Genomic DNA, 17,937 nt, shown 5'->3' on the forward strand with positions numbered 1-17,937 from the left:
GAGAGATGCTTTTGAGCTGTGGTGTTGGAGGAAAGTGCTGAGAGTGCCTTGGACTGCGAGAAGATCCAACCAGTCCATCCTCCAGGAAAGAAAGCCCGGCTGCTCATTGGAGGGAAGGAGACTAGAGGGAAAGCGGAAGTCCTTTGGCCACATCATGAGGAGACAGCAAAGCCTAGAGAAGGGAATGATGCTGGGGAAAGTGGAAGGAAAAAGGAAGAGGGGCCGACCAAGGGCAAGAGGGATGGATGGCATCCTTGAAGTGACTGGACTGACCTTGAAGGAGCTGGGGGTGGTGACGGCCGACAGGGAGCTCTGGCGTGGGCTGGTCCATGAGGTCACGAAGAGTCGGAGACAACTGAACGAATGAACAACAACAAAGGCCTTCTCGTGGACCACCATGAGAATTTTGGGGAGGGGGGGCTGAAGCCCCTCAAGCCCCCCCCCCCCCCCCGGCTACATGCCTGGTGGGGAGGAAAGAGAAACTGGCACATGTCGAAAGCATCTGGAAACCGAGGTTGAAATGGAACTATCCCTGCAAATGCAAAATAAGTGGTGCAAACTTTAGCAAGAATGCCTGATATCGAAATGTGGAATTTCTACATGCAAACTGCATCTCGGTATTGGTGCAATATAGTGCAGTCCAGCTCACAAAAGGAAGGTTTATAGGTGTGGAAAAGCTTGCTCTTGAGCATCCCTTCCTTGCAAAAGCTTTGTTCATACGGTCACTTCGTACTCAGACTCCTTGCTCACTAGAAGCTCGTACTCGCTCTCTGGCTGTGTGTGCATGGCCACGTACAGGCCGGCCTTGGTGGGCTCCTCCGTGTAGTTGTTCTCCAAGCAGCGGTTGGGCTCCTCGTAGGGACCTTCCCATGGCTGCGGGTCAACGGCCGGACCTTGCCCACCTCCTGCTCCGGGCACAAAGTCTGCGGTGTTATTGTTGCTGAAATGGAAGGCAAAGAGTCAAGACCCTCCGGCGAAGAAGTGGCTCAGAGCCATCACAAAGAACCACAAACCAACAGCAATGTTCTTGGGTGCCTTTGAGTCACGCCTAACTAGTGTTGGCCCAAAGGAAGGGTTATTGCAGTGTTTCTCAACCTTCCTAATGCTACAACTCCTTAATACATTTCCTCATGTTGTGGGGACCCCCAACCACAAAATTATTTTCGTTGCTACTTCATAACTTCAATTTTGCTACTGTTACAAATTGTAATGGAAATATCTGATATGCAGGATGTAATTTCATTCGCTGGACCAAATTGGGCACAAATACCTGCCATGCCCAAATTTGACTGCTGGTGAGGTTGGGGGTGGGATTGATTTTATCATTTGGGAGTTATAGTTGCTGGGATTTATAGTTAACCTACAGTCAAAGAACATTCTGAACTCCACCAATGATGGAATTGAACCAAACATGGCACACAGGACTCCCATGACCAACAGAAAATACTTGAAGGGTTTGGTGAGCATTGACCTTGAGTTTTGGAGTTGTAGTTTACCTATATTCAGCAAACACTTTGGACTCAATACTCAATATGCCCAAATGTGAACACTGGTGGAGTTTGGGGGAAATAGACCTTGACATTTGGGAGTTGTAGTTGCTGGGAATTATAGTTCACCTACAATCAAAGATCATTCTGAGCCCCACCAACGATGGAATTGAACCAAATTTGGCACACAAAACTACCATGGCCAACAGAAAACACTAGAAGGGTTTGGTGGGCATTGACCTTGAGTTTGGAGTTGTAGTTCACCTATGTTCAGAGAGCACTGTGGACTCAAACAATGATGGATCTGGACCAAACTTGACATGAATCCTCAATATGCCCAAATGTGAACACTGGTGGAGTTTGGGGAAATAGACCTTGACATTTGGGAGTTGTAGTTGCTGGAAATTATAGTTCACCTACAATCAAAAGCCCCCAGTGGCGCAGTGGGTTAAAGCACTGAGCTGCTGAGCTTGTTGATCGAAAGGTCGCAGGTTTGATTCCGGGAAGCGGCGTGAGCTTCCGCTGTCAGCCCTAGCTTCTGCCAACCTAGCAGTTCGAAAACATGCAAATGTGAGTAGATCAATAGGTACCGCTCCGGCGGGAAGGTAGCGGCGCTCCATGCAGTCATGCTGGCCACATGACCTTGGAGGTGTCTATGGACAACACTGGCTCTTTGGCTTAGAAATGGAGATGAGCACCACACCCCAGAGTCAGTCATGACTGGACTTAATGTCAGGGGACTACCTTTACCTTTACTGTACAATCAAAAAGTGTTCTGAACCCCACCAATGAGAGAATTGGGCCAAACTTCCCACGCAAAACCCCCATGACCATCAGAAAATACTGTGTTTTCTGATGGTCTTTGGTGACCCCTCTGACACCCTCCCACGACCCCCCCCCCCCCAGGGGTCCCGACCCCCAGGTTGAGAACCACTGGGTTATTGGGAGGGATAGCCAATACTCCAAAATCTTAGCGTTGGAAGAGACTTGGTGGGCCATTCAGTCCAACCCTATTCTGCCAAGAAGCAAGAAAATCACATTCAAAGCACCCCCAACAGATGGCCATCCAGGCTCTGCTTAAAAGCCTTCAAAGAAGGAGCCTCCACCACACTCTGGGGCAGAGAGTTCCACTGCTGAACAGCTCTCACAGTCAGGAAGTTCTTCCGAATGTTCAGGTGGAATCTCCTTTCCTGTAGTCTGAAGCCATGATTCCACTGTGTCCTAGTATCCAGGGCAGCAGAAAAGAAGCTTGCTCCCTCCTCCCTAGGACTTCCCCTCACATATTTATACATGGCTATCATATCTCCTCTCAGCCTTCTCTTCTGCACGCTAAACATGTCCAGCTCTTTAAGCCACTCCTCATAGGGCTTGTTCTCCAGACCCTTGATCGTTTTAATCGCCCTCCTCTGGACACATTCCAGCTTAGAGTCAACATCTCCCTCCTGAGCATAAATACTCCAGCCTTACTCTATCTATGTTCATCTCTCCAGAATACATCAGGTTGAAACATTTCCATATTGCTCTCGAAATAATGAAGGAGCACTTACTATGCAACTGGGTAGCTGCGATCTGAAAAAGGAATGGCAACATATGATTTAAAAAAACATAAATAAAACCACTGTAGTAAAAGACAGCACTAATTTTAAAACAGCGTAGATGGTTTCAAGGCATATCTCGAAGCGGCTTACATTGGAAGCATTGAAATCTATAAATATATAAACATGAAAACAGAATTAAATATCAGTTAATTCATTCATTGTGTTGCTCCAGCAAAGATGGGGCCAGCCCTCCATCACTGCTTTGAGTCTCCTTTGAGAGAGATAAAGTGGAGTATGAATAATAATAATAATAATAATAATAATAATAATAGCTTGTTATTTATGAGGTCAATTATTATTATTATTATTATTATTATTATTATTGACTACATATTTTAGCATAGGTTGTTTTATTGGCTCATTTTTAACTGTTCATTTTAACTCTTTGTTTTCGAGTTATTTCTACGAGGGTTGAATGAAAAGTAATGCCTCCACCTCCATTACTCCTCAACAGATGGCAGTACTGGTATGCGGCAGGTACTGGCTTGTTCAGTAGACTCTCCTCTACAGTTCCAATTTGGCAGGAAGCCTTAGCATTGAATGGTTTTGTTGTTAAAGTGTGAAGTATGGAACCCTGCACAGATGGTTGGTAAATGCGACTTAAGCAACTTGCAGTCAATGAATTCTTGACAGCAGAAAGTGTCACCCCAAAGGGGATTCCTCAGAGAACGCAAGCTGTTGATGGTGATTGTGTTAATGTGAGTACTGTGGGTCATTGGGCAAGTAAGTTTAAAGATGTTGAGATGGAAACATCTGTTGGGGTTCAGCCTGAGTTTGAACCTGATTCTCTGTTTGTACCTCCTGATGCTAATGAAAATATATTTACTGATGCTAATGAAAATGTACCTCTTGATGCCAATGATCCTGAAATTAGTGACAATGCTCCTGAAATTAGTGAGGAAGAAACTTCTGTAGATTTGGAAAATGAAAGTACCAGTGTTCATGAGAATGTTTCAGAGGGAAGCCATGACCTTTCACTCCCTTCTGCACCTGGGAACCTTAATGAGAATAGAAGGGGCAGATCTGGCAAGACAGGAGTCAATCACTCAGCTTGCGAAGGTCTTCCAGATTAAAGGAAAAACAAACAAGGGCTTCAAAGCAGGGAGGAGTATCACGAAACCAATTCCTCGGCTTTAAGTGCCTTCCGCCGGGCTCACTTTCTCAGTTCAGGCATCGTTTTAGATTGATGAGTACCTTGGCAGTTCTCCCAGTTTCCTTGGCCATCGTCTTGAAAGATTTCTAGGACACCAAGTACGGTTAGTGGATTGCTAACAGGTTCCAGTATTTTACAGTGTGGCTTTGGGTTTTGATCTTGTTCGTGGACATTCATGTTTGCTGATTTTGCTGTGGCTTTTGACTTTGCATTTTCCCTTTATATTGTAACCATTTTTCATCAATAAAAAAGGATTGTTTTTTCACAGTCAAGTGTGGTGGATAGTTATCTTAGGGCCTCGTTTTCTGCTCTGGGTTGCAACAACATCTGACTTGCATGACAAACAAAGAGTTGGACATCCTGTGACAGCAACCACTGAGTTTCACAAGCAAAAGATTGACAGATTGATTCAGGATGATAGTCGTATCACTCAGAGAGAAATTTCAAGCGTAATTGGCATTTCACAAGACCGTGTGGGTCACATTATTGCTTTGCTTGGTGTCGACTTCTTCTGTGACGGCTTCAGAAAACTTGTTCATCGTTGGCAGAAATGTATCCAATTGTCTGGTGATTATGTGGGAAAGTGAATAGTGGTAGTTAAAGAGCACATTCTAAGGATTATTTCTGTGTTTGATTTATTAAAATATTCCCATCCAAACCGAAGTAACGAAGGTGGAGGCATTACTTTTCATTCAACCCTCGTATTTTTGTGATGGTATATGGCATTAAATGTTTACCATGTTTGTTTTGGAAGCTGCCCTGAGTTCCTTAGTGAGAAAGAGGGCGGGTTAGAAACATTAATATTACTATTATATAATATATATGGACAAGAAGAGTGTTGTTATTATGTGGGGAAAAGATGTGCCAATTGTTCTTTTTTATTTAAGAGTATAGACTATTGAATTAGACATTAGAGATAATGTAAATATATAGAATTAATGTTTTCAGCTGCTTTGAATATGTTTTTATTCTAGAAAGAGTATTTTTAATAAACTTTTAATTGATAAATCAAACCATACAATTCACCATTCTGGACACAAGGTGGCAGGGAAAGTATAGCAAATGTATCTACAATGACTCCACTCAGGCTGAAAAATCCACCAATTGGAAGACCACTGTGAAGTTATTGCATGAATTACAATTGAGTTTTTACTGGGACCACTGCCAGAAGGGACAGAGAGTTTCATCTATGCTGATGATCGTGCCATTACCGCTCAAGCAGGGAGTTTTGAGATGGTTGAACAGAAGCTCTCCGAAGCTCTAGGTGCTCTTACTGCCTCTTACAGGGAAAACCAGCTGATCCCTAATCCATCTAAAACACAGACATGTGCCTTTCACCTTAAGAACAGACAGCATCCCGAGCTCTGAGGATTATTACCTGGGAAGGAATCCCACGGGAGCATTGCAGCACACCCAAATACCTGGGAGGAGTCACTCTGGACCGTGCTCTGACCTACAAGAAGCACTGCCTGAACATCAAGCAAAAAGTGGGTGCTAGAAACAACATCATGTGAAAGCTGACTGGCACAACCTGGGGATCACAACCACATACAGTGAAGACATCTGCCCTTGTGCTATGCTACTCTGCTGCTGAGTACACATGCCCAGTGTGGAACACATCGCACCACACTAAAACAGTGGATGTGGCTCTGAATGAGACATGCCACATTATCATGGGGTGTCTGCGCCCCACACCACTGGAGAAATTACACTGTATTGCACCACCTGACATCCACCGGGAAGTAGCAGCCAATAGAGAAAGGACCAAGGCAGAGACATCTCCAGCTCATCCCCTGTTTGGGTATCAGCCAGCACGCCAACGACTTAAATCAAGAAATAGTTTTCTAATATCTACAGAGACACTCGCTGGAACATCCCAGCAAGGGAGAGTCCAAAAGTGGCAGGCTCAAACCCAGAACCTCAACCAATGGCTGATACCAAATGAGAGACTCCCCCCTGGGCACACAGAGGACTGGGGGACTTGGAAGGTGCTGAACAGACTGCGCTCTGGCACCACGAGATGCAGAGCCAACCTTCAGAAATGGGGCCACAAAGTGGAATCCTCGACATGTGAGTGCGGAGAAGAGCCAACCACTGACCACCTGCTGCAATGCAACCTGAGCCCTGCCACATGATGCACAAGGGAGGACCTTCTTGCGGCAACACCAGAGGCACTCCAAGGGGACCGAGACTGGTCAAAGGACATTTAATCAGCTACCAAGTTTGCAAAATTTGTGTGGTTTTTTTTATCTGTTTGTTTGTTTTGTTCTGTTAGAAATGTAATACAATGTTCTGGTTGCGGATGGCACGATAAATAATTACTGGAACCAATAGTTAAGGATATTTTCCCCAAAGGGGTATTTTAATGTTATTTTGGTTTGATAGTTTGCTTGTTTGTATGTAAGTTTTGTATTAATTTGTTTAAATTAAAAAATAATCAAAGAAAGAAAGAAAGAAAGGGACAATGTCTTGTCGAAGGCTTTCATGGCCGGAATCACTGGGTTGTTGTAGGTTTTTTTGGGCTATATGGCCATGGTCTAGAGGCATTCTCTCCTGATGTTTCGCCTGCATCTATGGCAAGCATCCTCAGAGGTTGGGAGGTCTGTTGGAACTGGGAAAATGGGTTTATATATCTGTGGAATGATGACCAGGGTGGGACAAAGGACTCTTGTCTGCTGGAGCGAAGTGTGAATGGGTTGTTGTAGATTTTTTCAGGCTATATGGCCATGGTCTAGAGGCATTCTCTCCTGACATTTCGCCTGTATCTATGGCAAGCATCCTCAGAGGTAGTGAGGTCTGTTGGAAGTAGGAAAATGGGGTTTATATATCTGTGGAATGACCAGGGTGGGACAAAGGACTCTTGTCTGCTGGAGCGAAGAGTGAATGGGTTGTTGTAGGTTTTTTCAGGCTATATGGCCATGGTCTAGAGGCATTCTCTCCTAACGTTTCGCCTGCATCTATGGCAAGCATCCTCAGAGGTAGTGAGGTCTGTTAGAACTAGGAAAATGGGTTTATATATCTGTGGAATGACCAGGGTGGGACAAAGGACTCTTGTCTGCTGGAGCTAGGTGGGAATGGGTTGTTGTAGGTTTTTTCAGGCTATATGGCCATGTTCTAGAGGCATTCTCTCCTAACGTTTCACCTGCATCTATGGCAAGCATCCTCAGAGGTAGTGAGGTCTGTTAGAACTAGGAAAAAGAGTTTATATATCTGTGGAATGACCAGGGTGGGACAAAGGACTCTTGTCTGCTGGAGCGAAGAGTGAATGGGTTGTTGTAGGTTTTTTCAGGCTATAGGGCCATGTTCTGGAGGCATTCTCTCCTAACGTTTTGCCTGCATCTATGGCAAGCATCCTCAGAGGTAGTGAGGTCTGTTGGAACTAGGAAAATGGGTTTATCTATCTGTGGAATGACCAGGGTGGGACAAAGGACTCTTGTCTGCTGGAGCTAGGTGTGAATTTTTCAACTGACCACCTTAATTAACATTTGATGGCTTGGCAAAGCCTGGGGGAACCTTTTGTTGAGAGGTGATTAGATGTGAGGTGAGAGACCTCACTACCTCTGAGGATGCTTGCCATAGATGCAGGCAAAACGTCAGGAGAAAATGCCTCTAGAACATGGCCATATAGCCCGAAAAAACCTACAACAACCCAAAGAAAGTACAAAACATTGAGAAAATGGTTTGTACTGTATTTTATACTTTTTTGCTATGTATATGCCTATAAAGGCTTATTGGATTGGGTTGGATTGGATTGGATTGGATTGGATTGGAGATAATGGAGTTTCCAACTCACCAGATTTGGTTCTCCTTCTGCAAAACGCAATGGCAATGGCGGCCAGGACCACGGCGGCAGCCAGCACCGCAATCAGGATGATAACATAGAGGGGCAAGGCGGCCTTGCGATGGCCTGGAATAAACATTGCAAAATTTTGGGGTCTCCATTAGGATTTCCCATTCTACAATATTGCATCCCCCAAAATTTCTCTTATTTGCACCCCCTTTTTGTGACGCTCACCTTGCCTTTCGGAGACCTTTCCATGCAACCCAAAAGTCGACGAAGATGTCCTTGCGGCTGCAAAGAGATCCTCAAAATTAGAATCGGCAGAAAGAAGATCCCACTCCTATCCTAGGAATTAATGAGGAGGGGGCTTTGGGGTCCGGTCCTCAGACTTTGGAACTCCCTGCCACTTCTTTCTTCTTTCTTTCCGTCTCGTTCTCTTTCACACTCTCCTTTTTCTTTTCTTTCTCTTTCCCTCCCTCTTCCATCCTTCTCCTTCCCTTTCTTCTTTTTTCTCTTTGTTCCTTTCATTATTTTCCTCTTTTCTCTCTTCCTTTCTTCTTGTTCACTCTTGACATTGCTTGCTTGCTTTTCATATCTCTTTCTTTATCATTCTCTCCCTTCTTCCTCTTTCTTTCTCTATCCCAACCTCTTTCTCTATCCTTCATCCTTCCATCCATCTACATGCCTTCTCATTTGCTCTCACTTTTTCTTTCTTTTTTCTTTTTCATTCCCTCCTTTTCTTCCTTCCTTCCTTCCTTCTTTCCTTCCTTCCTTCCTACCTTCTTTCCTTTCTTCCCTCCTTCCCTCCCTGCCTCTTTCCTTCCTTCTCTTTCTCATTCACACTCTCCCTTTTCCTTTCTCTCTTTGCCCTCCCTCTTCCGTCCTTCTCCCTCCCTTCCTTCTTTTTTCTCTTTCTTCCTTTCTTTCTTTTCCTTTTTTCTCCCTTCCTTTCTTCTTGTTCACTCTTGATATTGCTTGCTTGCTTTTCATGTCTCTTCCTTTATCATTCTCTCCCTTCTTTCTCTTTTTTTCTCTATCCCAACCTCTTTCTCTATCCTTCATCCTTCCATCCATCTACATGCCTTCTCATTTGCTCTCACTTTTTTCTTTCTTTTCAATACCCTCCTTTTCTTCCTTCCTTCCTACCTACCTTCTTTTCTTTCTTCCCTCCTTCCTTCCCTGCCTCTTTCCTTCCTTCTCTTTCTCTTTCACGCTCTCCCTTTTCCTTTCTCTCTTTGCCCTCCCTCTTCCATTCTTCTCCCCCCTTTCTTCTTTTTTAATCTTTCTTCCTTCCTTTCTTTTTCTCTTTTCTCCCTTCCTTCTTGGTCACTCTTGATATTGCTTGCTTGCTTTTCATGTCTCTTTCTTTCTTGTTCCCTCCCTTCTTTCTCTTTCTTTCTCTAGCCCAACCTCTTTCTCTCTCCTTCACCCTTCCATCCGTGTACATCCCTTCTCATTTGCTGTCACTTTTTCTTTCTTTTTTCTTTTCCATTCCCTCCTTTTCTTCCTTCCTTCCTACCTTCTTCCCTCCTTCCCTCCCTGCCTCTTTCCTTCCATCTCTTTCTCTTTCACACTCTCCTCTTTCTTTTCTTTCTCTCTTTCCCTCCCTCTTTCTTCCCTCCTTCCCTTGCTCCCTCTTTTCTTCTGTCCTTTTCTTCTGCCTTTCATCCATCCATCCATCCATCCATCCATCCATCCATCCCTTTCTTCCTCTATCACAACTTATGAATGTTTAAAAACATTATGTGTGGAGCAGAACAGACACCTCCGCATCTGTATGCTTGTCCACAATGCCCTGCCTCATATACAGAGAAAGACTTGTTGAAGGCTACAGACAATGCCATTGCTGTTGTCCGTTTTTGGTCAAAATATATTTAGCCACCTGCACCCCTTCTATTTTTATTGGTTTTATACTAATTTATGCAATGCTTTTGATACGAAATGAAGTAAAGCTTATGAATTACTCATGTTGAGAACGATCCTTGCTTGGATGAAATCAGAGCCATCTTTCACACTTTATTTTAGCAGATGCCTTCAAGCGGCACCGTTGTCCCACTTCTCCAACATCTAAAACAGCTTCATTCAACCCAGTACAATCATGGACTACATGTCCCAGAATCCTCAATGCACATGGTGTCCTAAAAGGACACTTTACGCTGCTCTTTCTCTCACCTTTTGCCGTAGTCGCTCTTCTCCGGATGATTGGGCCCATTGTGGTCCTTGCTTCGAATGTCTTCTTTGTTGTTTCTGCAACATTTCAGGAAAGAGACTTTTGCAAAACAGTCTTCCCCAAAGAGTGTATGGGATGGGAAAGTATTAGTTAAGTCTCTTTGTAATAGTCACTCTCAAGCATCCAGAAGCGACATTTATCCGGCATCCCCGGGCTAAAGGAGAGTCTCCTGTCTATGTGTTCCCCCCATTTGTGAGGCTGTGGTCTAATCTACGGTTAATCCTCGTTGGGATCCTGACTTTTTGACCCTGAAGCCTCACCTGGCCTGGAAGTTATGGGCTCCTCGGACAACAGGGTGGGAGGTATAGTACTAAAATGGGTAGAACCTGCAAGAGAAGAGACAGACCATCACACAGTCTTAGTGGACTCTTTGTGTCCTCCTTTGTGGCAGAAAGAGGGCCATAGAAATCTTTGGGGGTCTTCCAACCCTACGGATGGCTGTGAGTTCATTGGAGTCCCCTTCTACCCTGGAGGTCTTTAAGCAGAGGCTAGATGGCCATCTGATGGGAGGGATTGGATTGTGTCTTACTGCCTGGCAGGTTGAGGTTGGACTAGATCAGTGTTTCTCAACCTGGGGGTCGGGACCCCTGAGGGGGTCGTGAGGGGGTGTCAGAGGGGTCGCCAAAGACCATAAGAAAACACAGTATTTTCTGATGGTCATGGGGATTCCATGTGGGAAGTTTGAGCCAATTCTATCGTTGGTGGAGTTCAGAATGTTCTTTGATTGTAATGAACTATAAATCCCAGCAACTACAACTCACAAATGTCAATATCTATTTTCCCCAGACTCCACCAGTGTTCACATTTGGGCATATTGAGTATTCGTGCCAATTTTGGTCCAGATCCACCATGGCCATATGAGTCCACAGTGCTCCCTGGATATAGGTGAACTACAACTCCCAAACTCAAGGTCCATGCTCATCAAGCCCTTCCAGTGTTTTCCATTGGTCATGGGAGCCGAGTTCGGATCAAATCCATTGCTGGTGGAGTTCAGAATGCCCTTTGATTATAAGTGAACTATAAATCCTAGCAACTACAACTCCCAAATTACAAAATCAATCCTCCCCCAACCCCACTAGCATTCACATTTGGGTGTATTGGGTATTTGTGCCCAGTTTGGTCCAGTGAATGAAAATACATCTTGCATATCAGATATTGACATTATGATTTATAACAGTAGGAAAATGACTGTTACGAAGTAGCAACGAAAACAGTATTATGGTTAGGGGTCACCACAACATGAGGGGCTGTATTAAGGGGTCACGGCATTAGGAAGGTTGAGAACCACTGGACTAGATGATCTTTGGGGATGCCTTCCAACTCTAGTGATATAAAGACTGCCTGGGAGTCCCCATCTCTGGAGGTCTTTAAGCAGAGGCTCCATGGCTATCTGTCAAGAGGGATCAGATTGTGCTTTTCCTTCATGGAAGAATGAGGTTGGACTGGATGGCCCCTGGGTATCCCTCCCAGATTTAAGATTCCATGATTCTATTATCTCTTCCAATATCATTATCTCGAGGTTTTACAACAGAATCTGGTCATCTGCTGGGAAGGATCGGATTGTGCCTTTCCTTCACCAAAGAAGGAGGGTGGACTCTTCTTCATTAGAATAACATGTGTGAAGGAGGCTGAATCTATAGTAAGTCCTCCTTGGAGTCCTCATCTTTTGGCCCTGAAGCCTCACCTGGCCTGAATATTGTGGACTCCTCAGGTGAAATGCTGGGATGTATAGTACTAAAATGGGTAGGACCTGTGACAGAAGAGACAGAATATTGTATGTGACTATCTGATGACTCCGATTGTTTGCAAGTGCAAGGAATGAGGATCTACGTATCCTAATTGTATATTTGTATATATGCAATGGTGACATATAAGCAGATGGTAACATAAGGAGGATGAAAGAATCCCTCTCGCTCTCTCCTGTGTGACTTGGTGTGAGTATCTGCCTATACTGTATGTGACTATCTGTTTACTCCGATTGTTTGCAAGTGCAAGGAATGAGGATCTGCAAATCGTGTTTGCATATTTGTATACATTGCAACTGTGAAGATTAACACCTCCAGATATTCTGGATTAAAACCTGAATCCGTGTGTTTACTAAAGCAATGTATAGATAAGGTCAGATGCTGGCAGTTGGACTCTGCTGATACATGGGTTGAAGCGCATGTTTTGCTGTGAAAGAACTCTGCTGTATTTTGCTTGCTTCTGGGACATTTGCAGAGGTTCAGGGAGGTCGTGCTCTGGAAACTATAAACCACTTCATGACAAGCAAATCCCGCCACACTCTGGCCATCTGTCAGATCAGAGTGGGCCTTTCACAGCAGAAGGGGGTTGGATTGATAGTTCCTAGGGGTCCCTTCCAACTCTAGGACTCTATGTTGGGAGGGAGAGCCAAGACTCCCGAGGACAGGAGCAGGATTCATAACAATCTTGACAGATTAGAGAGATGGGCCAAAACTAACAAAATGAAGTTCAACAGGGACAAATGCAAGAGACTCCACTTTGGCAGGAAAAACAAAATGCAAAGATACAGAATGGGGGACAATTCCTGGCTCGAGAGCAGTACGTGTGAAAAAGATCTTGGAGTCCTTGTGGACAGCAAGTTAAACATGAGCCAGGAATTTGATGTGGCAGCAAAAAAAGACAATGGGATTTTGACCTGCATCAAGAGGAGCCTAGTCTCTAGATCTAGGGAAGTCCTGCTCCCCATGCTCTATTCTGCCTTGGTTAGACCACACTTGGAATATTGTGTCCAATTCTGGGCATCACAATTCAAGAGAGATATTGACTCTAAGCTGGAATGTGTCCAGAGGAGGGTGACTAAAATGATCAAGGGTCTGGAGAACAAGCCCTATGAGGAGCGGCTTAAGGAGCTGGTCATGTTTAGCCTGAAGAAGAGAAGGCTGAGAGGAGATATGATGAGAGCCATGTATAAATATGTGAGAGGAAGCCACAGGGAGGAGGAGGGAGCAAGCTTGTTTTCTGCTTCCTTGGAGACTAGGACGCGGAACAATGGCTTCAAACTACAAGAGAGGAGATTCCACCTGAACATTAGGAAGAACTTCCTGACTGTGAGAGCTGTTCAGCAGTGGAACTCTCTGCCCCGGAGGGAGTGTGGTGGAGGCTCCTTCTTTGGAAGCTTTTAAACAGAGGCTGGATGGCCATCTGTCAGGGGTGATTTGAATGCAATATTCCTGCTTCTTGGCAGAATGGGGTTGGACTGGATGATAGCCCATGAGGTCTCTTCCAACTCTTGGATTCTAGGATTCTGTGTTGGCCTGTATCCTCCTTACCGTTTCTCACAATGAGCTCAAAGGTCTCGCTCCACTCCATTCGGGTGTTGACTCGGTTTCCTACAACACAGGAGTATCTCCCTGCATCTGAGGCTTTCAACGAGTCGAAGGTGAGCACGGCTCCGCTGTCTACAAACTGTCTGGGGCTGTCGGCTTCTTTCTTGAACCACCGATACTTGATAGGCGGAGAGCCTTCGGTCAAGCAGCTCAGGGTGGCTTGGGCCCCTTCGGACAGGACTGTCCCTGCTCCAAAACTGGACTTGATGAGCGGTTTGGTTACTGGGACTGGGAAGCAAGAGAAGGGTCAAAATCACTCAACGATCTATGTTTCCCATAAGATCAGAATGAACAGAAACATAGCTGGCCTGCTGGATTGTAGGAAAATCAATGCTATGGCATTAGAGAAAACTTTCACAAGCAGGACCTGACCCAAGCAAGACTTGCTGGAATGTGCAAAGTATTTGTTGGAAATGTAAGGTCGATGAAGATGAAGGATTGTCGAAGGCTTTCATGGCTGGAATCACTAGGTTCTTGTGGGTTTTTTCGGGCTATAGGGCCATGTTCTAGAGGCATTCTCTCCTGACGTTTCACCTGCATCTATGGCAAGCATCCTCAGAGGTTGTGAGGTCTGTTGGAATTAGGACAATGGGTTTATATATAGAATCATAGAATCATAGAATCAAAGAGTTGGAAGAGACCTCATGGGCCATCCAGTCCAACCCCATTCTGCCAAGAAGCAGGAATATTGCATTCAAACCACCCCTGACAAATGGCCATCCAGCCTCTGCTTAAAAGCTTCCAAAGAAGGAGCCTCCACCACACTCCGGGGCAGAGAGTTCCACTGCTGAACGACTCTCACAGTCAGGAAGTTCTTCCTAATATCTGTGGAATGGCTGGGGTGGGGCAAGGAGCTCTTCCCTGCTGGAGCTAGGTGTGAATGTTTCAACTGACCACCTTCATTAGCATTTGAAGGCCTGGCTGAGCCTGGGAAAATCCCCTGTTGAGAGGTGTTAAGATGTGCCTGGTTGTTTCCTCTCTGCTGTTTTGCTGTTGTAATTTTAGAGTTTTTTGATACTGGTAGCCAGATTTTGTTCATTTTCATGGTCTCTTCCTTTCTGTTGAAATTGTCCACATGCTTCTTGTGGATTTCAATGGCTTCTCTGTGTAGTCTGACATGGTGGTTGTTGGTGTGGTCCAGCATTTCTGTGTTCTCAAATAATATGCTGTGTCCAGGCTGGTTCCTCAGGTGCTCTGCTATGGCTGAATTCTCTGGTTGAAGGAGTCTGCAGTGCCTTTCATGTTCCTTGATTCGTGTTTGGGCAAAGCTGCGTTTGGTGGTCCCTCTGTAGACTTGTCCACAGCTGCATGGTATATGGTAGACTGCTAATGAAGGTGGTCAGTTGAAACATTCACACCTAGCTCCAGCAGAGAAGAGCTCTTTGCCCCACCCCAGCCATTCCACAGATATATAAACCCTTTTTCCTAGTTCCAACAGACCTCACTACCTCTGAGGATGCTTGCCATAGATGCAGGCGAAACGTCAGGAGAGAATGCCTCTAGAACATGGCCCTATAGCCCGAAAAAACCCACAAGAACCAAGATGAAGGATCTTTCTAAAAAGCAAGGAAATGCAATGCAGGAAATATCCGCATCAAAGACTGGACTATTTCGATGAGTGATACCAAAGAGACAAGTACAAACCATCAAAAGACCCAACTAACTTCTCACACCAAAGCAGCTATCAAATTACACTCTGATTTTACTCCCTGGGTTATAAATGTCATTTTTCTGATTGGTCTTAATTGGGAAAAGTTTATTAAACTGCAGGGCATCCTGCAACACATTTTGCTGTAGTTTTTCAATGAATATCTCATCATATGACCTCGTCACGTCATCATAATTGGTCCAGGCTTATATGATGATGTTGATGATGATGATGATGATCATCATCATCATCATCATCATCAACAACAACATTATTATTATTGATATTAACACTATTATATCACTATTATTTGCATTATTGTTGTTCATATTTGCATTATTAGTAGTAGCAGTAGCACTACTAGTAGTAGTAGTACTAGTAGTACTAGTATTCAAAAAGTTGTAGTAGTAGTATTCAAAAAGACGTAGTAGTAGTATTCAAAAAAGACAGTATAGAAACTCAGAGTGTTATTATTATCATTATCATCATTGGTCCAGGCTTAACGATGATGTTGGTGATGATGATGATTATCATCATCATCATCATCATCATTATCAACAACATTATTATTATTATTATTATTATTATTATTATTATTTATATTAACACTATTATATCACTATTATTTGCATTATTGTTATTCATATTTGCATTATTAGTAGTAGCAGTAGCACTAGTAGTAGTAGTAGTAGTAGTAGTACTAGTATTCAAAAAGTAGTAGTAGTATTCAAAAAGACAGTATAGACACTTGGAGTGTTATTAACATTATCATTATCATCATTGGTCCAGGCTTATATGATGATGTTGATGATGATTATTATTATTATTATCATCATCATCATCATCATTATCAACAACATTATTATTATTACTGATATTAACACTATTATATCACTATTATTTGCATTACTGTTATTCATATTTGCATTATTAGTAGTAGCAGTAGCACTAGTAGTAGTAGTACTACTACTAGTACTAGTATTCAAAAAGTAGTAGTAGTAGTAGTATTCAAAAAGATAGTATAGAAACTCAGAGTGTTATTAACATTATCATTATCATCATTGGTCCAGGCTTATATGATGATGATGTTGATGATGATGATGATTATTATTATTATTATCATCATCATCATCATCATCATCATCAATAACAACATTATTATTATTCCTGATATTAACACTATTATATCACTATTATTTGCATTATTGTTATTCATATTTGCATTATTATTAACATTATTATTATTATTATTATTATTATTATTATTATTTGTAGTAGTAGTAGTAGTAGTAGTATTCAAAAAGGCAGTATGGAAACCCAGCCAATGTGTGTTGATTTTTTCATTTTCATTTTGTGTTGCCATTGGATTGCCCATTGCCTGGCCCCAGAGTCAACCCGGTAGCCATATCGGCTGGTTACCTTTGATCACCCTGAGCCTGGTGACCCTCTCTTTGGTGATCCGGCTCTTGTTCTTTGCTTCCCAGGCCACTGAACAGGTATAGATCCCACTGTCGGTCATGTCCAGCACTTCGATTTGGAGGGAGACATCTCCAGCCGGCTGCCTTCGGACGCTGAGCCGGCCTTTGAAGGCGGTCAAGAGGGTCTGGTCCCCGGAGCTCTGGTCCCGGTGGAAGAGAGTCCGGAAACCGTGCTCTTGCTGGGAGGCTTTCCAAGCCACACTCAGCTCCCGGAAGTCGGGTGATGGCTCATAGGCGCAAGGCAAAACAACAGAAGCCTTCCAAGTTCCATTGACCTCTTCTTTGCCGGAGAGGTCGAGCACGCCTAAGGAAAAGAGAGAACACTTGTGAAATTGGCATAAATAGCTAGAGGCTGGAGCTAGCACTTTGCTGGAAGCAATGTCATGGAATTGCCTCAGGTTGAATCTCTGACAACAAATTATGGGATTGGACCTTGGCTTTGGTTTGTTGGTGAGATTGCTTGGCTTTGACCCTTGGAAAGAACTCTGCACTATCCATACGCTTTGTCCCTTTTGGGCTTATTTATTTGTCGTGTCAGAGCAACCAGTCCATTATATTACATTTCTTTTCTTTTTAAATTTTTTTTAATTTTTAATTAAATTTTATTTTGAAAAGATAATACACCAACCATATATGTTGCAAAAATGTACACATACACAAACAAACACACATACACAAACAACCCTCCATACAGTTACCCCTCCACCCACCCCCAGTGCTACCCACCACCTTGACTTCCATCACTAATCCACGCAGGATTTATGCACAATTTATTTAACCCTCTAAACTTCTAATTCAATAAATTCCTCTTGTTTTTATTTCTTTAGCTCTCCCGTCAAGTATGCTAAGGCCAGCTTCCAGTTTCTTTCAAATATTTCATTATTTTCATATTTCAAATTGCTTGAAATCTTAGCCATCTGTGCATAATCCCACAATTTATCCTTCCAATCTTTGATGCTTAATGTTTTCTCCCCTTTCCAATTTTTGGCAATTGTAATGCGTGCAGCCGCAAAGCTGTACAAGCAGATTTCTCTCTCTGGCTGTTCTAAGCTGTCTCTGAATATCCCTAATAGGCACATCCCTGGGTTCTTTTTTACTTTGTTGTAAATCATTTTATTTGTTTCCTTTATTATTCTTTTCCAATAGATCTGCACCAGTTCGCACGACCACCATACGTGAAAGAAAGTCCCTTTCTTTCTTTTGCACCTCCAA

General features: G+C 43.6%; 1 protein-coding gene across 1 annotated transcript in view; it reads right to left on the bottom strand.

Moving 5' to 3' along the window:
• Positions 1-428: 428 nt before the first annotated feature.
• Positions 429-17,937, bottom strand: part of VSIG4 (V-set and immunoglobulin domain containing 4) — a 23,154-nt gene continuing 5,645 nt past the window's right edge. The window contains exons 2-9 of the mRNA XM_060756003.2: positions 16,667-17,029; positions 13,543-13,827; positions 10,510-10,575; positions 10,192-10,266; positions 8,254-8,310; positions 8,032-8,145; positions 3,035-3,056; positions 429-940 (exon numbers count right to left, since the gene is read on the bottom strand). Coding sequence (XP_060611986.2) covers positions 715-940; positions 3,035-3,056; positions 8,032-8,145; positions 8,254-8,310; positions 10,192-10,266; positions 10,510-10,575; positions 13,543-13,827; positions 16,667-17,029 — 1,208 coding nt within the window. The 3' untranslated portion in view covers positions 429-714. The remainder of the gene's footprint in view (positions 941-3,034; positions 3,057-8,031; positions 8,146-8,253; positions 8,311-10,191; positions 10,267-10,509; positions 10,576-13,542; positions 13,828-16,666; positions 17,030-17,937) is intronic.

The sequence above is a fragment of the Anolis sagrei genome, chromosome 10 (assembly GCF_037176765.1).
Source record: "Anolis sagrei isolate rAnoSag1 chromosome 10, rAnoSag1.mat, whole genome shotgun sequence".
NCBI classification, from domain to species: Eukaryota; Metazoa; Chordata; class Lepidosauria; order Squamata; family Dactyloidae; genus Anolis; species Anolis sagrei.